This window comes from Oncorhynchus kisutch, linkage group LG22 (assembly GCF_002021735.2).
Source record: "Oncorhynchus kisutch isolate 150728-3 linkage group LG22, Okis_V2, whole genome shotgun sequence".
Taxonomy (NCBI): Eukaryota; Metazoa; Chordata; class Actinopteri; order Salmoniformes; family Salmonidae; genus Oncorhynchus; species Oncorhynchus kisutch.
Window position 1 is genome coordinate 50,569,036 of NC_034195.2, and position 21,241 is coordinate 50,590,276.

The 21,241-nt window shown below is 42.5% G+C and overlaps 1 protein-coding gene across 1 annotated transcript; it reads left to right on the forward strand.

Annotated features, from left to right (window-relative positions):
• Positions 1–5,696: 5,696 nt before the first annotated feature.
• On the forward strand, positions 5,697–20,547 carry LOC109866839 (G-protein coupled receptor 22). Its single transcript, XM_020455697.2, has 4 exons — positions 5,697–8,088; positions 14,796–14,937; positions 15,163–16,191; positions 17,766–20,547. The coding sequence occupies exons 2-4, from the start codon at positions 14,800–14,802 to the stop codon at positions 17,943–17,945; spliced, it is 1,347 nt and encodes a 448-aa protein (XP_020311286.2). The 5' UTR covers positions 5,697–8,088; positions 14,796–14,799; the 3' UTR covers positions 17,946–20,547.
• The last annotated feature ends 694 nt before the right edge of the window (positions 20,548–21,241 follow it).

The window sequence follows — 21,241 nt, forward strand, 5'->3', positions numbered from 1 at the left end:
ACTATGGAAAGGGCTACATTATGGTATCTATGGAAAGGGCTGCATTATGGTAACTATGGTAACAGCTACATTATGGTATCTATGGAAAGGGCGACATTATGGTAACTATGGTAACAGCTACATTATGGTAACTATGGTAAGGGCTACATTATGGTAACTATGGTAATGGCTACATTATGGTAACTATGGAAAGGGCTGCATTATGGTAACTATGGTTAACGGCTACATTATGGTAACTATGGTAATGGCTACATTATGGTAACTATGGAAAGGGCTGCATTATGGTAACTATGGTTAACGGCTACATTATCGTAACTATGGTAAGGGCTACATTATGGTAACTATGGTAAGGGCTACATTACTGTATCTATGGTTAAGAGCTGCATTATGGTATCTATGGTTAAGGGCTACATTATGGTAACTATGGTAACAGCTACATTATGGTAACTATGGTTAAGAGCTGCATTATGGTATCTATGGTTAAGGGCTGCATTATGGTATCTATGGTTAAGGGCTGCATTATGGTATCTATGGTTAAGGGCTACATTATGGTATCTATGGTTAAGGGCTACATTATGGTATCTATGGTTAAGGGCTACATTATGGTATCTATGGTTAAGGGCTGCATTATGGTATCTATGGTTAAGGGCTACATTATGGTATCTATGGTTAAGGGCTACATTATGGTATCTATGGTTAAGGGCTACATTATGGTATCTATGGTTAAGGGCTACATTATGGTATCTATGGTTAAGGGCTACATTATGGTATCTATGGTTAAGGGCTGCATTATGGTAACTATGGTTAAGGGCTACATTATGGTATCTATGGTTAAGGGCTGCATTATGGTATCTATGGTTAAGGGCTGCATTATGGTATCTATGGTTAAGGGCTACATTACTGTATCTATGGTTAAGGGCTGCATTATGGTATCTATGGTTATGGGCTGCATTATGGTATCTATGGTTAAGGGCTGCATTATGGTATCTATGGTTAAGGGCTACATTATGGTATCTATGGTTAAGGGCTACATTATGGTATCTATGGTTAAGGGCTGCATTATGGTATCTATGGTTAAGGGCTACATTATGGTATCTATGGTTAAGGGCTGCATTATGGTATCTATGGTTAAGGGCTGCATTATGGTATCTATGGTTAAGGGCTGCATTATGGTATCTATGGTTAAGGGCTACATTATGGTATCTATGGTTAAGGGCTACATTATGGTAACTATGGTTAAGGGCTGCATTATGGTATCTATGGTTAAGGGCTACATTATGGTATCTATGGTTAAGGGCTGCATTATGGTATCTATGGTTAAGGGCTACATTATGGTATCTATGGTTAAGGGCTACATTATGGTATCTATGGTTAAGGGCTACATTATGGTATCTATGGTTAAGGGCTACATTATGGTATCTATGGTTAAGGGCTACATTATGGTATCTATGGTTAAGGGCTGCATTATGGTAACTATGGTTAAGGGCTACATTATGGTATCTATGGTTAAGGGCTGCATTATGGTATCTATGGTTAAGGGCTGCATTATGGTATCTATGGTTAAGGGCTACATTACTGTATCTATGGTTAAGGGCTGCATTATGGTATCTATGGTTATGGGCTGCATTATGGTATCTATGGTTAAGGGCTACATTATGGTATCTATGGTTAAGGGCTACATTATGGTAACTATGGTTAAGGGCTACATTACTGTATCTATGGTTAAGGGCTGCATTATGGTATCTATGGTTAAGGGCTGCATTATGGTATCTATGGTTATGGGCTGCATTATGGTATCTATGGTTAAGGGCTACATTATGGTATCTATGGTTAAGGGCTACATTATGGTATCTATGGTTAAGGGCTACATTATGGTATCTATGGTTAAGGGCTACATTATGGTATCTATGGTTAAGGGCTGCATTATGGTATCTATGGTTAAGGGCTACATTATGGTATCTATGGTTATGGGCTGCATTATGGTATCTATGGTTAAGGGCTACATTATGGTATCTATGGTTAAGGGCTGCATTATGGTATCTATGGTTAAGGGCTACATTATGGTAACTATGGTAACAGCTACATTATGGTATCTATGGTTAAGGGCTGCATTATGGTAACTATGGTAAGGGCTACATTACTGTATCTATGGTTAAGGGCTACATTGTGGTAACTATGGTAAGGGCTACATTACTGTATCTATGGTTAAGGGCTACATTACTGTATCTATGGTTAAGGGCTACATTATGGTAACTATGGTAAGGGCTACATTACTGTATCTATGGTTAAGGGCTACATTACTGTATCTATGGTTAAGGGCTACATTATGGTATCTATGGTTAAGGGCTGCATTATGGTATCTATGGTTATGGGCTGCATTATGGTATCTATGGTTAAGGGCTGCATTATGGTATCTATGGTTATGGGCTGCATTATGGTATCTATGGTTAAGGGCTACATTATGGTATCTATGGTTAAGGGCTACATTATGGTATCTATGGTTAAGGGCTGCATTATGGTATCTATGGTTAAGGGCTACATTATGGTATCTATGGTTATGGGCTGCATTATGGTATCTATGGTTAAGGGCTACATTATGGTATCTATGGTTAAGGGCTACATTATGGTATCTATGGTTAAGGGCTACATTATGGTATCTATGGTTAAGGGCTACATTATGGTATCTATGGTTAAGGGCTACATTATGGTATCTATGGTTAAGGGCTGCATTATGGTATCTATGGTTAAGGGCTACATTATGGTATCTATGGTTATGGGCTGCATTATGGTATCTATGGTTAAGGGCTACATTATGGTATCTATGGTTAAGGGCTGCATTATGGTATCTATGGTTAAGGGCTACATTATGGTAACTATGGTAACAGCTACATTATGGTATCTATGGTTAAGGGCTGCATTATGGTAACTATGGTAAGGGCTACATTACTGTATCTATGGTTAAGGGCTACATTGTGGTAACTATGGTAAGGGCTACATTACTGTATCTATGGTTAAGGGCTACATTACTGTATCTATGGTTAAGGGCTACATTATGGTAACTATGGTAAGGGCTACATTACTGTATCTATGGTTAAGGGCTACATTACTGTATCTATGGTTAAGGGCTACATTATGGTATCTATGGTTAAGGGCTGCATTATGGTATCTATGGTTATGGGCTGCATTATGGTATCTATGGTTAAGGGCTGCATTATGGTATCTATGGTTATGGGCTGCATTATGGTATCTATGGTTAAGGGCTACATTATGGTATCTATGGTTAAGGGCTACATTATGGTATCTATGGTTAAGGGCTGCATTATGGTATCTATGGTTAAGGGCTACATTATGGTATCTATGGTTATGGGCTGCATTATGGTATCTATGGTTAAGGGCTACATTATGGTATCTATGGTTAAGGGCTACATTACTGTATCTATGGTTAAGGGCTGCATTATGGTATCTATGGTTAAGGGCTACATTATGGTATCTATGGTTAAGGGCTACATTATGGTATCTATGGTTAAGGGCTACATTACTGTATCTATGGTTAAGGGCTACATTATGGTATCTATGGTTAAGGGCTACATTATGGTAACTATGGTAACAGCTACATTATGGTATCTATGGTTAAGGGCTGCATTATGGTAACTATGGTAAGGGCTACATTACTGTATCTATGGTTAAGGGCTACATTGTGGTAACTATGGTAAGGGCTACATTACTGTATCTATGGTTAAGGGCTACATTACTGTATCTATGGTTAAGGGCTACATTATGGTAACTATGGTAAGGGCTACATTACTGTATCTATGGTTAAGGGCTACATTACTGTATCTATGGTTAAGGGCTACATTATGGTATCTATGGTTAAGGGCTGCATTATGGTATCTATGGTTAAGGGCTGCATTATGGTATCTATGGTTAAGGGCTGCATTATGGTATCTATGGTTAAGGGCTACATTATGGTATCTATGGTTATGGGCTGCATTATGGTATCTATGGTTAAGGGCTACATTATGGTATCTATGGTTAAGGGCTACATTATGGTATCTATGGTTAAGGGCTGCATTATGGTAACTATGGTTAAGGGCTACATTATGGTATCTATGGTTAAGGGCTGCATTATGGTATCTATGGTTAAGGGCTACATTATGGTATCTATGGTTAAGGGCTGCATTATGGTAACTATGGTTAAGGTCTGCATTATGGTATCTATGGTTAAGGGCTGCATTATGGTATCTATGGTTAAGGGCTGCATTATGGTATCTATGGTTAAGGGCTACATTATGGTATCTATGGTTAAGGGCTGCATTATGGTATCTATGGTTAAGGGCTGCATTATGGTATCTATGGTAACAGCTACATTATGGTATCTATGGTTAAGGGCTACATTATGGTATCTATGGTTAAGGGCTACATTATGGTGATTGAATAAAGGTATATTTTAATCAAAGGACATAGAGAGACATGAAAAGGAATCGACAACAGGCTTGTAGCTGTGCTAGTGAGAGTCCCCAGGGAGGAAACATACCCTTCTGTAGGTTGTGTTTCTTTGGAATGACACGCTCTCTCTCTCTCTCTCTGTCTCTGTCTCTGTCTCTGTCTCTGTCTCTGTCTCTGTCTCTGTCTCTGTCTCTGTCTCTGTCTCTGTCTCTCTCTCCTCTCTCTCTCCTCTCTCTCTCTCTCTCTCTCTCTGTCTCTGTCTCTGTCTCTGTCTCTCTCTCTCTCTCTCTCTGTCTCTGTCTCTGTCTCTGTCTCTGTCTCTGTCTCTGTCTCTGTCTCTGTCTCTGTCTCTGTCTCTCTCTCTCTCTCTCTCTCTCTCTCTCTCTCTCTCTCTCTCTCTCTCTCTCTCTCTCTCTCTCTCTGAGTTTTAACAGCTTTATTGGCATGTGAAACATATGTTAACATTGCCATAGCAAGTGAAGTAGATAATAAACAAAAGTAAAATAAATAATACAAAATTAACAGTAAACACTCACAAAAGCTCCAAAAGAATAAAGACATTAATGCCAAATGTCATATAATGTATATATATAGTGTTGTAGTTAAAGTAGAAAAGGGAAAATAGATAAACATAAATATGGGTTGTATTTACAATGGTGTTTGTTCTTCACTGGTTGGTATTTTCTTGTGGCAACAGGTCACACATCTTGCTGCTGTGATGTCACACTGTGGTATTTCACCTAATAGATATGTGAATTTATCAAAATGGTTCCCACCTCATTTTGTCTCTCTCTTTCTCCTCCAGGACGGTGAGTAAGAGGGGGACGTGACTGAAGGACAGACTGATGATGGTTTGGTCTGTGTGGTCGTCTCATACAACTTGTATCGTCTTATCCAATCCCTGCCAAGGACTGTTATCTTCTTGACCAATCCCTGTCCAGGACAGTTATCCTCTTGACCAATCACTGTCCAGGACTGTTATCCTCTCGACCAATACATTTTGAGGAGTTTTATCCTGGTATAAATCACAGAGGTGAGGCATCCTCTAATGGACTCACTGTTATCCCCTTCTTCATGGCCATGACCTTCTACCTCTGAATCACACACACAGGCGCACACGCACACACGCACACACACACACACACACACACACACACACACACACACACACACACACACACACACACACACACACACACACACACACACACACACACACACACACACACACAAACACACACACATACACACACACATAAAACACACGCACGCACACACACACGCACACACCTAAACACACGTACGCAGGCACACACACATACGATTACACGTACAGCACCGAGGCAGAACTGACCAATTTCCACTAGATGGGCCAGCTATATCATAAACATTCCTGAAAACACAAATGTGCTTTTTGGTCTTCATTTCAAAGGTTATTTTTAGGCATCAGGGTTAGTTAGCAGTGAAGTCAAGGTTAGGGTTACTTTTAAAATTGTATGATTTTGTGGTTGTGCCAGCTGGTGACAAACTCTGCAGAGATTCATGACAATAAATGCCAGCCTGCCACAAATACACAAATAAATGACACAAATATGGGAATGTATGTTTTTGATTGGCTGAAAACCACCCACTATTTGGAGGAAAATCTGAAATGAAGGAACATAGGATTTTTTTAGTGATTTTTTAGTGATTTTTTAGTGAGTGCGACGGACTGAACAATTGGAATAAAGGAGTTACTGTATATTTTCTTCAACCGAGGATTTGGATTCCAGTCTACCGTTGGATTCCACAGTCTACTGTTGGATTCCACAGTCTACCATTGGATTCCACAGTCTACCATTGGATTCCACAGTCTACCATTGGATTCCACAGTCTACCGTTGGATTCCACAGTCTACTGTTGGATTCCACAGTCTACCATTGGATTCCACAGTCTACCGTTGGATTCTACAGTCTACCATTGGATTCCACAGTCTACCGTTGGATTCTAAAGGATTTTTAAATTCAGTTCCATTCAATTATTTTGACTTGATAGGCCGGCATTCAGTGAATTCAGACCCACTATAGAGGAAGAGGAAACATCTTTGTCTTGTTTTTTTGTGCAGCGGCCTCTGTAGTCGTGGCTGTGGCTTCTGCTACGCGTGGGAATAATACTGTGGGTTCAGGAACAGGAGATCCAGAGTTCCGAGAGTTTATCTGTGATCCAGTCATCAATGCTCCCACCATCACAAAAACAACTCTATAGAGATACAGACAGAGTTTATTTCACTTACTTTGCCAATGTATATTTCCCATGCCAATAAAGCCCCATTGAATTGAATAGAGAGAGAGAGAGAGAGAGAGAGAGAGAGAGAGACAGAGAGATATCCAGGTGTGTTCTCTTCCCTCGCTCTCTGCAGTACTGGACATCCTCGTCGTGATATTCTATAGACACCCAAATATTCTAGTCATTAACGACTGGATGAAGCCCACAGCCAACTAGCAATCCTGTCCAATCCGCCAGTCCAATAGCTGCTTGCGTTGCATTTAGTGGTTCATTGGTGGAAGAGAGGAGCATAGCTGGTGGCAGGACAGAGAGGTGCTTCTCTGGCCTGGCAGCCTCCCTGGGTGCATAGCAGCCTCCCTGGGTGCATAGCAGCCTCCCTGGAAGCATAGCAGCCTCCCTGGGTGCATAGCAGCTTCCCTGAGTGCATAGCAGCCTGCCTGGGTGCATAGCAGCTTCCCTGGAAACATAACAGCCTCCCTGGGTGCATAGCAGCCTCCCTGGGTGCATAGCAGCTTCCCTGGACACATAACAGCCTCCCTGGGTGCATAGCAGCTTCCCTGGAAACATAACAGCCTCCCTGGGTGCATAGCAGCTTCCCTGGGTGCATAGCAGCCTCCCTGGGTGCATAGCAGCTTCCCTGGACACATAACAGCCTCCCTGGGTGCATAGCATCCTCCCTGGGTGCATAGCAGCCTCACTGAAAGCATAGCAGCCTCCCTGGGTGCATAGCAGCCTCCCTGGGTGCTTATCAGCTTCCCTGGGTGTATAGCAGTCTCCCTGGGTGCATAGCAGCTTCCCTGGGTGCATAGCAGCCTCCCTGGGTGCATAGCAGCTTCCCTGGAAACATAGTAGCCTCCCTGGGTGCATAGCAGCCTCCCTGGGTGCATAGCAGCCTCACTGAAAGCATAGCAGCCTCACTGGGTGCATAGCAGCCTCCCTGGAAATATAGCAGCCTCCCTGGGTGCATAGCAGCCTCCCTGGAAATATAGCAGCCTCCCTGGGTGCATAGCAGCCTCCCTGGGTGCATATCAGCCTCCCTGGAAGCATAGCAGACTCCCTGGGTGCATAGCAGCCTCCCTGGGTGCATAGCAGCCTCCCTGGAAGCATAGCAGACTCCCTGGGTGCATAGCAGACTCCCTGGGTGCATAGCAGCCTCCCTGGGTGGGTGAAGAGGAGAGGAGCAGTGTTAGTAGAAGATCCTTGTTCTCAGGACGATAGCTCAGAGCGTCTTGATTCGTAGGCTTAAAGAGGATCCTTCTTCTGTGGTGGTCTCATGGTGACATTATACCTGAATCGGATGCCTGTCTGTGTCGGTCTAGCTGGGGAGCTCCCTGACTACGGAGCCTTGCTGGGGCTCAGATAGAGCTGGAGAGAAGGGTGAGTAAACTCTGGGACTGGGGCTGCATGAGGTTGTCAGCTCTCTGGACTGCATTGCTACTACTAACCCTCATCTTTCATGTAGACCAGCTACAATTAAATCCATTTAGATTTGTTAAAAAGTTAGACTGTTCCAACATCGGTGGGCATTTTAATTTGGAACTGTATACAAACAGTACACAAAGAAAGAACAGACATGTCAATGTAGTATATCATGTTCAACGCGGACAACATTGTCAATAAATCAATGCATAATGACGCCCTCTGATTAGAATTCACGTAACAACTCAATGTGATAATGAGAATTACCCAATAATGTTGTATATTAACCTACTGTTCATTGGTGTATTACACCCACCAGTAGCCCCCGTTAAAGCCCTGGAGGTCACCCTCATAGAAATAGGAATTAGAATACTAGGAGGGACAGGAACCTTCTTATGATGGGATAAAAGGTCAGACATTTTGGTCCGGGAGTTGGTCGACCATGATTTGCCAGTGCTGTGATAAGATATTGTGTAAAACAATGAATGTGAATAATATCCCTACATGGTATGTTTGTTAGATAGCTAGCCAGTTAGTTTTATTAAAGGGATGATCCCATGCATTTTTCAAATTAACTGCCAATATGCCAACATTCCATTCAAAGAGTCAATACACGGGCTCTAATCTGTAGATAGATTTAGACAAATCTGTAGATAGACTTAGACAAGTTGTAAACGCAACAAGTGCGAATATTGTATCATATACTGGCTCCTGAGTGGTGCAGCCGTCAAAGGCACTTCATCTCAGTGCTAGAGGCGTCACTGCAGACCCTGGTTCGATCCCTGACTGGCTCAGCGTTTGGCCGGGATGGGCACGTCATTGTAAATAAGAATTTGTTCTTAACTGACTTGCCTAGTAAATATTGTATCAGGTGCTTCTACACCTGCATTGCTTGCTGTTTGGGGTTTTAGGCTGGGTTTCTGTACAGCACTTTGAGATATCAGCTGATGTACGAAGGGCTATATAAATACATTTGATTTGATTTGATTTGATATAATAGCACTCTCAGCTTTATAATATTACATGTTTCACATTTATGGTCTGTTTACATACACTACATGACCAAAAGTATCTGTACAAAATGCTTGTCGAATACCTCAGTCCTAAATCTATAACAGTCTCCATGTTTCTGGAAAGGCTTTCCCACTAGATGTTGGAACATTGCTGCAGGGACTTGCTTCCATTCAGCCACAAGAGCATTAGTGAGATCGGGCACTGATGTTAGTTCCTGTTCATCCCAAAGGTGTTCGATAAGGTTAAGGTCAGGGCTCTGTGCAGGCCAGTCAAGTTCTTCCACACCGATCTCAACAAATCATTTCTGTTTGGACCTTGCTTTGTGCATGGGGGCATTGTCATGCTTAAACAGGAAAGGGCCTTCACGAAACTGTTGCCACAAAGTCGGAACCACAGAATTGTCTAAAATGTCATTGTATGTTGTAGCGTTAAGATTTCCCTCCACTGGAACTAAGGGGCCTGAACCATGAAAAACAGCCCCAGACCATTATTCCTCCTCCACGAAACGTTACAGTTGGCACTGTGCATTCGGACAGGTAGCGTACTCCTGGCATCCGCCAAACCCAGATTCGTCCGTCGGACTGCCAGATGGTGAAACGTGATTCATCACTCCAGAGAATTAGTTTCCACTGCCACAGAGTCTAATGGCGGCGAGCTTTATATCACTCCAGTCGACACTTGGGAAGGCGCATGGTGATCTAGGCTTGTGTGTGGCTCCTCGGCCATGGAAACCCATTTCATGAAGCTCCCGACGAACAGTTCTAGAGCTGACGTTGCTTCCAGAGGCAGTTTGGAACTCGGTAAAGAATGCTCTAACCGAGGACAATTTTTATGTGCTAGACACTTCAACACTCGGCGGTCCCATTCTGAGCTTGTGTGGCCTACCACTTAGCAGCTGAGCTGTTGTTGCTCCTAGACGTTTCCACTTCACGATGACAGCACTTATAGTTGACCTGGGCAGCTCTAGCAGGGCAAAAGAAATTGACAAACTACTTGTTGGAAAGGTGGTATCCTATGACAGTGCCACGTTGAAAGTCACTAAGCTCTTCAGTAAGGCCATTCTACTGCCAATTTTTGTCTATGGAGATTGCATGGCTGTGTGCTCGATTGTATACACCTGTCAGCAACGTGTGTGGCTGAAATAGCCGAAGTCACTGACCAACAGCTGAATGGGTGGCCACAAACTTTTGTATATAGTGTACATTCTAGAGGCCATTTTTACAGAAAATTGGTATAAAACATTCCTTTTTAAAATTTAAAATGTGTCATTCAGCAGATGCTCTTATCCAGAGCGACTTAGTTAGTGTATTCATCTTAAGATATCTAGATGGGAAAACCATATACTACAGATTTGAAAGTACATTTTCTTCAATAAAGTAGCTGTCAGTCAGAGCTAAAACGGGGAGAGGCAGTCAGGTATTTAAAGTATTTTATATTTATGATTACATGACTATTTTATGTTGACAGTAATTATATTACATATAATTATCAGACTGCCGTAAGCCACTGCTGTTGCTATTACCACTTCCCCTGCTGCTGCTATTGTGAAGTCTCTGAAAATAAATGAGCTTTTTCTGCCTGGTGCTCCAGGCTTTATCTTTCAGAACCTGAAGTCGGATTGAGCCTGAAGCAGCAGAAAAAACCTGTTTGAAGGAAAATCACTATTATGTCCTTCAAATGTCACCCTATTCCCTGTGTAGTGCATTACCCCATAGGGGTGTCTCAATCTAGACGGCCTTCACATCAGTAGAATAGACTGTAGTTGCTTGTGGTACTCTGTAGCTCAGTTGGTAGAGCATGGTCCTCTGTAGCTCAGTTGGTAGAGCATGGTACTCTGTAGCTCAGTTGGTAGAGCATGGTCCTCTGTAGCTCAGTTGGGAGAGCATGGTACTCTGTAGCTCAGTTGGGAGAGCGCGGATCCTCTGTAGCTCAGTTGGTAGAGCATGGTCCTCTGTAGCTCAGTTGGTAGAGCATGGTCCTCTGTAGCTCAGTTGGTAGAGCATGGTCCTCTGTAGCTCAGTTGGTAGAGCATGGTCCTCTGTAGCTCAGTTGGTAGAGCATGGTCCTCTGTAGCTCAGTTGGGAGAGCATGGTCCTCTGTAGCTCAGTTGGTAGAGCATGGTCCTCTGTAGCTCAGTTGGGAGAGCATGGTCCTCTGTAGCTCAGTTGGTAGAGCATGGTCCTCTGTAGCTCAGTTGGTAGAGCATGGTCCTCTGTAGCTCAGTTGGTAGAGCACGGGTCCTCTGTAGCTCAGTTGGTAGAGCATGGTCCTCTGTAGCTCAGTTGGTAGAGCATGGTCCTCTGTAGCTCAGTTGGGAGAGCATGGTCCTCTGTAGCTCAGTTGGGAGAGCATGGTCCTCTGTAGCTCAGTTGGGAGAGCATGGTCCTCTGTAGCTCAGTTGGTAGAGCATGGTCCTCTGTAGCTCAGTTGGGAGAGCATGGTCCTCTGTAGCTCAGTTGGGAGAGCATGGTACTCTGTAGCTCAGTTTGTAGAGCATGGTACTCTGTAGCTCAGTTGGTAGAGCATGGTACTCTGTAGCTCAGTTGGTAGAGCATGGTACTCTGTAGCTCAGTTGGTAGAGCATGGTCCTCTGTAGCTCAGTTGGGAGAGCATGGTCCTCTGTAGCTCAGTTGGGAGAGCATGGTCCTCTGTAGCTCAGTTGGGAGAGCATGGTACTCTGTAGCTCAGTTGGGAGAGCATGGTCCTCTGTAGCTCAGTTGGTAGAGCATGGTCCTCTGTAGCTCAGTTGGTAGAGCATGGTCCTCTGTAGCTCAGTTGGTAGAGCATGGTCCTCTGTAGCTCAGTTGTGAGAGCGCGGTCCTCTGTAGCTCAGTTGGTAGAGCATGGGTCCTCTGTAGCTCAGTTGGTAGAGCATGGTCCTCTGTAGCTCAGTTGGTAGAGCATGGTCCTCTGTAGCTCAGTTGGTAGAGCATGGTCCTCTGTAGCTCAGTTGGTAGAGCATGGGTCCTCTGTAGCTCAGTTGGTAGAGCATGGTCCTCTGTAGCTCAGTTGGTAGAGCATGGTCCTCTGTAGCTCAGTTGGTAGAGCATGGGTCCTCTGTAGCTCAGTTGGTAGAGCATGGGTCCTCTGTAGCTCAGTTGGTAGAGCATGGTCCTCTGTAGCTCAGTTGGTAGAGCATGGTCCTCTGTAGCTCAGTTGGTAGAGCATTTTTAAAAAATATATATTTTACCTTCATTTAACTTGGCAAGTCAGTTAAGAACAAATTCTTATTTTCAATGACAACAGTGGGTTAACTGCCTGTTCAGGGGCAGAACGACAGATTAGTACCTTGTCAGCTCAGGGATTTGAACTTGCAACCTTCCGGTTACTAGTCCAACGCTCTAACCACTAGGCTACCCTGCCGCCCCGAGCATGGCACTTGCGATGCCTGGACAGTTGATTCTCTTCCCGGGACTATGTTAAACATATGCACATGGGCTCCCGAGTGGTATAGCGGTCTAAGGCACTGCATCTCAGTGCTAGAGGTGTCACTACAGACCCTGGTTCGATTCCAGGCTGTATCACCACTGGCTGTGATTGGGAGCCCCATAGGGCGGCACACAATTGGCCCAGCGTCGTCCAGGTTGGGCCGGGGTAGGCCGTCATTGTAAATAAAAATGTGTTCTTAACTGACTTGCCTAGTTAACTAAAGGTTAAATACCACACTGGCCCATGTTGAGTCCAATGCTTCCCACAGTTGTGTCAAGTTGTCTGGATGTCCTTTGGGTGGTGGACCATTCTTGATACACACAGGAAACTGTTGAGTGTGAAAAACCCTGCAGCGATGCAGTTCTTGACACAATCTGGTGCGCCTCGCACCAACTACCGTACCCCATTCAAAGGCACCTAAATATTTTGTCTTCAAATCATTCACCCTCCGAACGGCACACATACACAATCCATGTCTCAATTGTCTCAATGCTTAAAAATATATATTTAGAGTCGATTGCCTCACTGGTGCGTCAATCTAATTAACATAATACAAAAATCCCCATCAAACTCCATCAGTTTAAGTTGTTTTTTGTTGCATTGGATGCATCTCAATCCACCACATCCGTCGATGTTGACCGCAAGACATCCCCCGATATATCGGTCTTCACATCAAAATGTCTACAGTTGTGCCTACCCCCAAAAAACAAAGGGTTAAGTATGTTGAAAAAATACAAAACAATATTTCCTGATTTCCTTATGTCTTCTAGATAAAGGAATTCAAAACTCCTTACAAAGTATTATTTCATTTTTAAAAAATTTGTTAATTTATTTTTTTGCCATTCATGAATCTATTATTCAATGCGTTTCTCTGGGCTATAGTAGTAAAGGCCAAATTCAATATTTTATCAAATAATAATATATCTTTTTTTATTTATTTATACCTTAAGGGGTCCTAACATTCCAAAACAAACCATAGACCCATAGTACGATCCTCTTAAAACAAATATATATGTCAGCTTAGAGCCTCCGCCTCCCCATACCAATGGCTAACCCATCTCCTCCCCTTCATCTCCACTTATGAAGTGGATATATCAAGTGACATCAATAAGGGATCTGAACTGGATTGACCTGGTCAGTCTGTCATGGTAAGAGCAGGTGTTCCTAATGTTTTGTATACTCAGTGTATTTCATTATTATTATTTTTTTTTATTTTTAATTTTACCTTTATTTAACCAGGCAAGTCAGTTAAGAACACATTCTTATTTTCAATGACGGCCTGGGAACAGTGGGTTAACTGCCTGTTCAGGGGCAGAACGACAGATTTGTACCTTGTCAGTTCGGGGGTTTGAACTCGCAACTTTCCGGTTACTAGTCCAACACTCTAACCACTAGGCTACGCTGCCGCCCCATTATCAATGCTCTGCACAAACTAGAACTATATTCTGCTTTTAAAATTTCTGGCACGCTCTCAGCGTTTTGGTTTTTTCATTTAAACCCAGAAAATGTTTCCTTATTATTTGATTTCACTCATAAAATGATTTATTCATTCTGTGTCATAGAATCTGATGTCCCAGTTGCAAGGAAGCAGTGTTTGAGATTCAGATGAGCTTCTGTAAGGTGTACCTTCTAATCAAACCCCTTACTGTCTCCTCCTCTCCTCACAAACACTCCCTCTTTCTTTCTCCTTCTCTATATCCCACTCATTCTCTCCTTCCCCTTTCCTCTCTGTCTCTCTCTCTCTCTCTCTCTGTGACTGCATCCGCTACATCTCTCTCTCTCTCTCTCTCTCCCTCCCCCTCTCCCTCCCCCTCTCTCTCTATCCCTCTCCCTCCCCCTCTCTCTCTCTCTCTCTCGCTCTCTCTCTCTCACCCTCTTTCTCTATCCCTCTCTCTCCCCCTCTCTCTCCCCCTCTCCCCCTCTCTCTCTATCCCTCTCTCTCCCCCTCTCTCTCTATCCCTCTCTCTCCCCCTCTCCCTCCCCCTCTTTCTCTATCCCTCTCTCTCCCCCTCTCTCTATCCCTCTCTCTTTCCCTCTCCCTCCCCCTCTCTCTCTATCCCTCTCTCTATCCCTCTCTCTCCCCCTCTCTCTCTATCCCTCTCTCTGCCCCTCTCCCTCCCCCTCTCTCTATCCCTCTCTCTCCCCCTCTCTCTCCCCCTCTCTCTCTCCCCCTCTCCCTCCCCCTCTCCCTCCCCCTCCCCCCCCCCCCCCCCCCTCTACAGGATAATGCATATCCTTCCCCCTCTGGAGAGAGAAGAAGGCACCATGAGCAACGTCACTGTCACCGACAACGCAGCCGAGCCCATCAGCAGAACCAGTGCTCCAGCCACGCCCTACCCATACCCCTACCCCATCTCCTTCCAGGTACACCTACAGTGTATACTGTATGTCTGTCTGAAGTAGGTCATGTGATATGTGCCATATTTACGTGATATCTGGATAGTTTCCTGGATTACACAGATTACACATGGAATAAAATCATGATCTTTGGAGAAATGTTTATTTTAAAAAGCTTTTTAACAGTAATTCCTGTATTGTTGCCAGACAAATTCCTATACGGGACTATAAAGTATTCATTCATTCACTCAGGTGTCCCTGACCGGCTTCCTGATGCTGGAGATCGTGCTGGGCCTGAGCTCCAACCTCACTGTGCTGGCCCTGTACTGCATGAAGTCCAACCTGATCTCCTCGGTCTCCAACATCGTCACCATGAACCTTCACGTCCTGGATGTGTTAGTGTGTGTCTGCTGCATCCCACTGACCATGGTGGTGTTGTTGTTGTCTCTAGAGGGGGATACAGCCTTGGTTTGTTGCTTCCACGAGGCCTGTGTGTCGTTCGCTAGTGTCGGCACGGCAGCCAACGTACTCGCCATTACCCTGGACCGGTACGACATCTCTGTGAAACCGGCGAATAGAGTCCTAACGATGGGCCGAGCCCTGGCTCTGCTGGCCACCATTTGGGTGCTGTCATTCCTCAGTTTCCTGGTGCCTTTCATGGAGGTGGGGTTCTTCGCCCCAGGCCAGTCGGAGCTGAATCAGACTCTAGCGGATGTAGTCACAGTGGCCCACACCAACCAATACTACACAGAGTTAGGACTCTACTATCACCTACTGGTCCAGATCCCCATCTTCTTCTTCACTGCTGTTGTGATGCTCGTCACCTATTCCAAGATCCTCCAGGCGCTCAACATCCGCATTGGGACACGCTTTCACACAGCGTCACAGAAGAAGAAGGCCAGGAGGAAAAAAGGTCCCTCCATGACGGCTATGACGTCACAGGCCACGGACGGGGCCATGGAGCCATCCGAGCCCAGCGGCCGCGCTCTCCCCCCGATGGGCATGCGGACCTCCGTCTCCCTCATCATTGCGTTGAGACGAGCGGTTAAACGCCACCGGGAGCGACGAGAACGCCAGAAACGAGTCTTCAGGATGTCGATGCTCATCGTGTCGACCTTCCTGCTCTGCTGGACTCCCATAACCGCCCTCAACACGGTCATCTTGACCGTAGGCCCCAGCGACTTCACGGTCAAGCTACGGTTGGGCTTCCTGGTCATGGCATACGGGACGACCATCTTCCATCCGCTTCTCTATGCCTTCACCAGGCAGAAGTTCCAGAAGGTTTGCCCACCCACTTCTGCCACATACACAAACAAAAGCACACACACACACACACACACACACACACAAACACACGCACACACAAACACACGCACACACACACACACATGTGCACACACACACACGCACACACACACACACACACACGCACGCACGCACGCACGCACGCACACACACACACACACACACGCACGCACGCACACACACACACACACACACACACACACACACACACACACACACACACACACGCACACACACACACACACACACAAACTCCACACCACAGCCCAGATTACAGCCTGTTGACAATGCTTTCAGTGTTTAGTGGTTAGTGTGTAGTGTGTAGTGTGTGTATTTTGTCGTGTTTTTATTGTGTATTTGTTTGGTGTAGATATTGTTTATCTATTGCATGGTGCCAATAGATTAATAAATGAATATCATATTTGATCTTCTGGTATCTTATCTTAATCCTCTGTTATCGTGTCTTATGTTATCTTGTCTTCTGTTATCTTATCTGATACTATCTTATCTTATCTTCTGTTATGTTATCTTATCTTATGCTGTCTTATCATCTGTTATCTTATCATATCATGTCTTCTATTGTCTATCCTATCTTCAGATCTTATCTTATCTGTTATCGTATCTTATCTGTTATCTTATCTTCTGTTATCTTCTGTTATTTAATCTTATCTTCTGTTGTCTTATCTTCTGTTATCTTATCTTCTGTTATCTTCTGTTATTTAATCTTATCTTCTGTTACCTTATCTTCTGGTATCTTATCTTCTGTTATCTTATCATCTGTTGTCTTATCTTCTGTTATCTTATCATCTGTTGTCTTATCTTCTGTTACCTTATCTTCTGGTATCTTATCATCTGTTATCTTCTGTTATTTAATCTTATCTTCTGTTGTCTTATCTTCTGTTATCTTATCTTCTGTTATCTTCTGTTATTTAATCTTATCTTTTGTTGTCTTATCTTCTGTTGTCTTATCTTCTGTTACCTTATCTTCTGTTACCTTATCTTCTGTTATCTTATCTTCTGTTATCTTATCATCTGTTATCTTATCTTCTGGTATCTTATCATCTGTTGTCTTGTCTTCTGTTATCTTATCATCTGTTGTCTTATCTTATGGTATCGTATCTTCTGTTACCTTATCATCTGTTATCTTATCTTCTGTTACCTTATCATCTGTTATCTTATCTTCTGGTATCTTATCATCTGTTGTCTTATCTTCTGTTATCTTATCTTCTGTTATCTTATCATCTGTTATCTTATCTTCTGGTATCTTATCATCTGTTGTCTTATCTTCTGTTATCTTATCATCTGTTGTCTTATCTTCTGGTATCTTATCTTCTGTTATCTTATCTTCTGGTATCGTATCTTCTGTTATCTTATCTTCTGGTATCTTATCATCTGTTGTCTTATCTTCTGGTATCTTATCATCTGTTATCTTATCTTCTGGTATCTTATCATCTGTTGTCTTATCTTCTGGTATCTTATCTTCTGTTATCTTATCTTCTGTTATCTTATCATTTGTTGTCTTATCTTATGTTATCTGATCTTATCTTAAGGTTCTGAAGAGTAAGATGAAGAAGAGGGTGGTGAGCATCATAGAGGCCGACCCGCTGCCCAACAACGCGGTCATACGTAACTCCTGGATTGACCCCAAAAGGAACAAGAAGGTCACCATCAACGAGGACGCCGAGGCCAGGCAAAAATGTCTGCAGTCTTCAGAGGATGCTGTGGAATGACAGTGAATATCTTAGCGACCTTGTCCAGAGGTCCGGATCTCAGGGTTTTGTCTGCAGAGGAAAGTCTTGGGCGGGCCGCATCATTTTCTTTTCAGACCGCCTATGTCCAAACGAATCATTTTCGGGATGTGAAAACGTTTTCAGTGTAAATTTAAAACAGCTTTAACCAGATATAAAGTATGTTGAAAAGATAATACACCTATATATTTTTTTACTTTAAGATTTTATGTGACAACTAACAAACACCGAAATAAAAGCTAGACAGTCAGGGAGAATTTAAAGTTCCAAAAAATGATGCATTCAGGAGCATTCTTGTCATGGCATGAGGCCCTCATTTATTTGTTATGACGTTCGAGTCACTCAGATAGCATAAACCAAGGCAGAATGTGTAGAATTGCAAGAAATTAGATTTTATCTCTGTCAAAATGCAGAAAATGGCCATGCCCCCCCCCCCCCCACCCCCCCACCATGCCCATCACCTAAGTCCCATTTTGATCCAGGAAAGAAAAACTGGATCTCTTGGTGTAATGGCTAAGGTGTTGGGTTGACAGTCGCTGGACCCAGGTTTAAGTCCCGGACAACGAGACCAGACAGAAATGTCTTCAGAGGATCCTGTGGAATTAATCCTAGAATCTAGTCATTCTATATCTGTTGAATGAATTCTAGTCATAGTCATTCTATTTCTGTTGAATGAATGAACTACTTTAGTGCAAGACAACACAATAAGGAACGTTGACAGTGTGCAATAGATCACCTGACGGGTGTCGAATGGATGGTGGTGATTCAACATGTAGGATTGTCGGAAAACTGAAAAGGAGGGCTGACGTTCTGTGGTCAGAGGAGAAAGGAAGGCCAAACGCTGCTTTCAGCCATTCATCGGCACGGTCTGTTTTGTCCTCGAGTGCAATCTTTAAAACTCAAAGCAGAGGAGGCTGGTGGTGGGAGAAATTGGAGGACAGGTTCATTGTAAATGGCTGACGTTGAAAAAAAATGGAAAGCTATCAACCACATCAAACAAAATGACACCAGCCGCCACTGACTCTAAGAAAGGACTAATTATTAGGTTTCATCAGGTTGGGATAAAAACAAGGGAAACACATTCCACAACAGCAATGTAAATATACAGGTAGCTGCCAAGATAAAGGAAACCCCAACATAAAGTGTCTTAATAATAGGCTGTTGGTCCACCACGGGCCAGAACAGCTTCAATGCTCCTTGGCATCGATTCAACAGGTGTCTGAAACTCCATTGGAAGGATGCAACACCATTCTTCCACAATAAATTCCACAGTTCGGTGTCTTGTTGACGGTGGTGGAAAATGAGGCGCCACTCCAGAATGTTGGGGATTGAAATTAGCACGAGCACGAGCACGCACGCACACACACACACGAACCCTTTAAATACCTTAGACCCCTCTTTCAGAGTCACTAAGTCATCACTTCATCCCTGGTGGCCAAAATAACTCTGCATTTTTACACACGACCCTAAGCACGACGGGGTGATAATTGCTTCATTAAATCCGGAACCACACCTGTGTGGAAGAACCTGGTTTCAATATATTTGTATCCCTCATTTCCTCAAGTGGTTCCTTCATTTTGGCAGTTACCTGTATGTGTATCTACTGTAAATGTACAAATACCAGAGGTGGATAAATTATGACTATTTATTGAAAACAAAGTACATTAGAGGGTTCATAGATAAAAGCTGTAGATATTGCATGGCTTTTGGTAACTGTAGCAATATATATATATATTATATTTACATGTGTATATATATATATATTATATTTACATGTGTATATATATATATATTATATTTACATGTGTATATATATATATATTATATTTACATGTGTATATATATATATATTATATTTACATGTGTATATATATATATATTATATTTACATGTGTATATATATATATATATTATATTTACATGTGTATATATATATATATTATATTTACATGTGTATATATACATATATTATATTTACATGTGTATATATATATATATATATATTATATTTACATGTGTATATATATATATATATTATATTTACATGTGTATATATATATATATATTATATTTACATGTATATATATATATATATTATATTTACATGTGTATATATATATATATATTATATTTACATGTGTATATATATATATATATTATATTTACATGTGTATATATATATATATTATATTTACATGTGTATATATATATATATTATATTTACATGTATATATATATATATATTATATTTACATGTATATGTATATATACATATATACATAGAGACGTGTACAGTATATAAGGAATACATATTCTATATAGAACAAGTAGGCATTGTATACATTGTATGTTTATAATAAATGTTGTGTTCACTTACTGTTTTTATTTGTATACAGTAAATCCTTCATTAATTAGGGAAGCAGAGAATGAGATCTCTTCGACAAGTGAGGCCTGTGTACAAGACAACAGCAAACATCACAAAATACCAATCCGGTGCGTTCAGAAAGTATTCAGACCCCTTGACTTAGTACATATTTTTTGTTACGTTACAGCCTTATTATAAAATGGATTCAATCAAATAAAATCCTCATCAATCTACACACAATACCCCATAATGAAAACAGGTTTTTAGGCATTTTTGCTCATTTATAATCAAATTTTAAAAAAAACAGTAGTACCTTACATATTTACAGTATTCAGACCCTTTGCTATGAGACTCGAAATTGAGCTCAGGTGCATCCTGTTTCCATTGATCATTCTTGAGATGTTTCTACAACTTGACTGAAGTCCACTTGTGGTAAATTCAATTGATTGGACATGATTTGGAAAGGCCTGTCTATATAAGGTTTCACATGTCAGAGAAAAAACCAAGCCATGAGTTCGAAGGAATTGTCCGTAGAGCTCCAAGACAGGATTGTGTCGAGGTACAGATCTGGGGAAGGGTACCAAAACATTTATGCAGCATTGAAGGTCCACAAGAACACAGTGCCCTCCATCATTCAGAAATGGAAGAAGTTTGGAACCACCAAGACTCTTCCTAGAGCTGGTCGCCCGGACAGGGAGGTGATCAAGAACCCGATAGTCACTCTGACAGAGTTCCAGAGTTCCTCTGTGGAATGGGAGTACCTTTCAGAAGTACAACCATCTCTGCAGCCCTCCACCAATCAGGCCTTTATGATAGAGTAACCAGACGGAAGCCACTCCTCAGTGAAAGACACATGACAACCCACTTGGAGAAACAAGATTCTCTGGTCTGAAACCAAAATTGAACTCTTTGG

Coding starts and splice junctions, on each gene's coding strand:
- LOC109866839 (XM_020455697.2), top strand. CDS start 14,800: ATGCATATCCTTCCCCCTCTGGAGAGAGAAGAAGGCACCATGAGCAAC. Junction 14,938..15,162: donor CCTACCCCATCTCCTTCCAG/GTACACCTACAG, acceptor TCATTCACTCAG/GTGTCCCTGACCGGCTTCCT. Junction 16,192..17,765: donor CCAGGCAGAAGTTCCAGAAG/GTTTGCCCACCC, acceptor TCTTATCTTAAG/GTTCTGAAGAGTAAGATGAA.